This window comes from Haliotis cracherodii, unplaced genomic scaffold (genome assembly GCF_022045235.1).
Source record: "Haliotis cracherodii isolate W230 unplaced genomic scaffold, xgHalCrac1.p SCAF_2, whole genome shotgun sequence".
Classification (NCBI taxonomy): domain Eukaryota; kingdom Metazoa; phylum Mollusca; class Gastropoda; order Lepetellida; family Haliotidae; genus Haliotis; species Haliotis cracherodii.
The window spans coordinates 62,367,026-62,371,954 of NW_027266275.1; the positions used below are offsets into that span (position 1 = coordinate 62,367,026).

At 43.5% G+C, this 4,929-nt stretch overlaps 1 protein-coding gene across 1 annotated transcript in view; it reads left to right on the top strand.

Annotated features, from left to right (window-relative positions):
- Positions 1-4,929, top strand: part of LOC139469385 (protocadherin beta-17-like) — a 17,029-nt gene continuing 12,100 nt past the window's right edge. The window contains exons 1-5 of the mRNA XM_071251548.1: positions 1-229; positions 975-1,043; positions 2,072-2,244; positions 3,633-3,683; positions 3,808-3,897. Of these exons, the coding sequence (XP_071107649.1) occupies positions 181-229; positions 975-1,043; positions 2,072-2,244; positions 3,633-3,683; positions 3,808-3,897 (432 nt within the window). The 5' untranslated portion in view covers positions 1-180. The remainder of the gene's footprint in view (positions 230-974; positions 1,044-2,071; positions 2,245-3,632; positions 3,684-3,807; positions 3,898-4,929) is intronic.

Sequence of the window (4,929 nt, forward strand, 5' to 3'; positions counted from 1 at the left end):
GGAATGATCTAATCTCGTCTACCCTGTCAACCAGTTCAGAGAGAAAAACTATACTGACGGATACACCCGATGCGAGCTGTATATATATAATATGACACAAGCGTACATTGAAAACAGCTTCACTTGAACGTGTAGCTGTCTGTGTTTCGTGTCGAGTCGGTGTGTTGACAGTCAGGCAACATGAAGCTGGTGCTGGTTTCGATGCTTTTCTCTGTCATCATTGCGCTAGGTAAGGATATGGTATTTTGCCACACATTATAAATCATTCCTTGATCGTGATAGACAAATCTGTAAATGGTATGATATTGATATTAATTTAGTGCAGGGTCACATCATGTTTATCTTTACGAAATAATTATGTTTGTTTGTTGTTTAACGCCGCATTCAGCAATATTCCAGCTATATGACGGCGGTTGGTAAATAATCGAGAGATTAAACTCATTCATGATTATTTTGTAAATACACTCACCGACAAAACAAACGCGAATACCATACATGTTGGTTAATATATGAAGAATTACTCATATTCAAGAGACATTAGATTGGTTCAATGCACAAACGAACATACTGTTATGTTGTGTGAACCGACGCTCATGAACGCATCACATGTGACGTCACAGATCCATGAATCGAGATGCACCATTTGCCTCATGCAGGATTAGCGTGTAAAGTTTGGAAATCACGTGGTAACACTTGACTGATTGTTAGTTTTGTCATTAAGTGGTACACATTGGAAACATCTCTTCTTAACGTACATACTTCTTTATATGTTTCTATGGTTCGCGTTTCTTTTGGCGATGAGTATAGTTGATTGCACGTATTGATTTAACATACTTATCATTCTATACTTTTGAAAAAAAGTCATGATCGAGTAAATTCTGGAGCGTTTTCGCAATCTTGTTGATTGTCAATAATTTTTTTTATTTGAATCAGTTGTTAATAGAACAAATTCCTGTATTTCCGTTTCATCTCAGCAATCTGCAACAACGCCCCAGTGTTTCGCAGTGGGAGATTCCTGATAGTGAGAGAGGACACCACGATAGGTGAGTGGTACCATGGTAACTGTGGCCATTCAACCCTGGCGCCTCTGTCTGGATTCAGGCGTCACGTGATACCAGGTGCACTGTCTGCTGCGGGTCTTCTTGCGTGTTGATCCGTGCTTCTACCACCCACATATAGCTTCGCCCAGATGCGGTTCTTTGTAGCTCGCCATGATATTATTGGTTATGGTGTCTTTAGTTGCCATATAGGGTGTCATATTAGATTAGCAGAAAAATATTGGGTAAGGCGTTAGCCAATATTTTTCTGCTAACCTAATATGACACCGTATACGGCAACTAAAGACACCGTAACGAATTTATAATGCAGAAAAGTTTACAATATTTGGTATCTGTGTTGCACATGTCATGTCAAAACTTAAAACTCAAAACTTAACACCGTTGACGTTAAGGGTCAAAGGAAGACTACTCTTCAAACCTCAGGGGCAAACCTTGTTGATAATTTTAACTTCATATAATCATTATTAAAGTCACGAACGTGATCCCAAAAAACATTAACGTCCATGCACATCAAAATTAATTATTAAATCAAGCTAACCGAGTGAAAGGCGATTAAACGATGCAATCAACGTAACGTACCGGTCAATCAAACCATTATGACTGACAAATCAGAAAGAGGGACTTGACACGATTTCAGTATCCACCGTCTTGACCAGCAAATGTAACCAGTCGTGCCTCAGCGTTTGTAAATGGTGTTCATCACTGAATTAAATATATTTTTGATACATTTTATTTTTCGAAAAATAATTCCCGACAAAGACAACTTGCACAAAGGTCTATCCATGTCAATTGCTTTACCGATTCACCCTAAAGTATTGTTTCGTAAGATTTTTTTATGAATACATACCGACACGTGGATATAGATCTTAAAAGGTGCAGCATTAATGGTATAGTGAGCGGGTAAATGTTGCTTTAAGTCCAGCTATTCGCGGCTTACATTAATGGTAGAAACTTGATTCGTATAATAAGAGGGTACATGTAAATACCCAATGAAGTACGTGTTTTCTTGTCAGGCACCGTCATAGGAAAGCTGACGGCGGTAGATCCGGATGGGCCCGAGGACCTTGTGTTGAACATCACCGACGATGCTACTGCGAAATTGGTGAGGCTGGGCCCGATGACCGACGTCCCGAACCACGGGAAGACCGCCGACATCCTCCTCCACACTACACTCGACAGGGACTACGTAGGTTGTCATCCCGGCCTCGCTGTCGGAGAAGGCGCTTTTGACATGAAATATAGTTCATGCACCCACGGGATAGCTTGACATAAGGACCATGCACCCACAGGATAGCATGACATATAGATCATGTACCCACAGGATAGCATGACATATATGTCAAGCACCCACAAAATAGCTCGTGCATTTGTGCACAGCACAAAGGTAATTAATCCGCAAAGGTCATAAGTCAGGTGAAGTTAAGCAACGTATGTTGGTGGCGGAGAGTAGTTGCATGGGTGATCGTGATCGACAACTTGATTCCATGGAAGATTCTAGGTCTTCGGTCCCGCCCCACGAGGAAGCACGCGTGGGAATCCTTTAAATAGGCAATAATTTGAATTTGTTCGAAATATGATTCCTTGTATCAGATGGTGACGTGACCATTAACCTTTTAGCGCTTCGCAAGCACCTTCGTTTGTATACTCCCCAAGGAGAGGAGAATGAAAATCAAGTGCACACTGATCCATTGACGGGGTAATAATGTAGCATCATGAACATTCACTTTGTGAATGGAATTTGCAAAAGAACTATCACTCTTTCTCCACGCTCAATGGCAGTTGGGTAGCTCAGTTATACATAAAGGGCTTCGCACGTCAAGCCATACACAAGTGATCGATGAAACGTTGCTCCCTACGGTATTAATTCTGCTAACGGTATTAATGCTCCCTACGGTATTAATTGTGCTTACGGTATTAATGCTCCTTACGGTATTAATTGTGCTAACGGTATTAATGCTCCCTGCGGTATTAATTTTGCTAACTGCAAATGCCGGACCGAAACCCCCCCCATTGATGAAATGTTCTAAATAGAAAAAGCACTCGTTAAATCTGTTTTGGGTAGACGTTTCTGTTTTCATCTCGCGTGAGGTGAAATGGGATTTAACGTAGCGTCCAAGAATATTGCACTTATATAGCGACGTGCATACACACGGGTGTATGTGTGTGGCTGCTTGTACTAGTCCGGACTGATGCCGATTTATAGTGCTAGCACACGGAGATACCATGCCGCAGTATGACATGGATGCCCAACTCAGACACAGTATACTGACTCCGAGCCGACCAGTCCTTTTTTGGCCCCTTAATGCCGAGCGCCAGACAGGGTAACAACAAGTACCATATTTTAACGTCTTTTGGTATGACGCAGCCGGGGACCGAACCCCGGACCTTGTGCTCTCCGGTCGGACGCTCTACCACAAGGCGGTCCCATCTCGTATGGAAATGACACAATCTGTATCATGCAATATTCAGTTTTCTCATGAGGATGTATCATCTTGTAACACCGACTTAATTTCCATGATTGTTTCCTGTATAATGCCTAGTGGTTTACTCGGCCTCCTGTCTATGTTGCAACAGGCATCCCCCACACGGAAACTGGTGTTCGTGGCAACCGACGGGGAAACCTCGGTAGGTATATTTGGAAAGCCTTTTTAGCCTAAGAACGCAAAACACGAGTTCGTATTGAAATGAAAATCAGGCTGGATATTGTCGTGCAGTTGGTCCCGCATTCTTGTCAGTATTTTCGTTGCAGACTACCGGGACAGTGACTCTCAACATCGACGACGTCAACGACAACGCCCCTAAGTTCACGCAGAAGTCGTACGCTGCCAGGATACCCTCGGTAGGTGTAGAGTTACATTAAGAAAATAACTACTACTATTGAAACTAATACTTCTGACAAACAAACAAACAAACAAACAAAAGTTATGATTACTACTGCTTCTACTGCAACTACTATCTATCATTACCGCTACTTCAACAAGAACTACTACTACTGCTACTCCTGCTGCTACTACTATCACTGATGCTGCTGCTGCTACTACTACTACTACTACTACTGACCGCCTCCGTGGTCTAGTGGTAGAGCGTCCGCCTGGAGAGCGGAAGGTCCGGGGTTCGATCCCCGGCCGCGTCATACCAAAAGACGTTTAAAGATGGTACTTGCTGTTACCCTGTCTGGCGCTCGGCATTAAAGGGCTAAAACAAGGACTGGTCGTCTCGGAGTCAGTATACTGTGTCTGAGTGGGGTATTCATGTTAAACTGCGGCATGGTATCTCAGTGAGCTAGCACTATAAATCGGCATCAGTCCGGACTAGTACAAGCAGCCACACAAACACACAAACGTACATGCACGTCGCTATATAAGTGCAATAATCTTGGACGCGACGTTAAACCCCATTTCACCTCACCTCACTACCACGACTGCTGCCCAGTCGTAATTCGCTGTGCAGAGTTGCGTCCCTTGGGCACGTCAAAAACCTATGGTTCACCCCGATGTTTCTAGGTCTGTCAGCACCATACCCCGTCGCTATATGGCTGAAATGATGCCGATGCGACGATAAAGTTTAACTCACTCACTGTTCCTCTGCCACAGCCCCGCGCCATGTGACGATTCGTCATATCTTACACAGTCCATTCAAGATATCGCATTTGCTTTTCATCCCTTTTATTTTTGACGACTCCGCACATTTTGACAACTACCCGTGAAGATACGGGGTAGAAAGGGCCTTCAACAACCCATATGCGTGCCACGAGAAGCGACTGTACTTGTCGTAAGAGGCGACTAACAGGATCGGGTGGTCAGGCTTGCTGACTTGGTTGATGCATGTCTTCGTATCCCAATTGGGTGGATCGAGCTCATGATGTCAATCA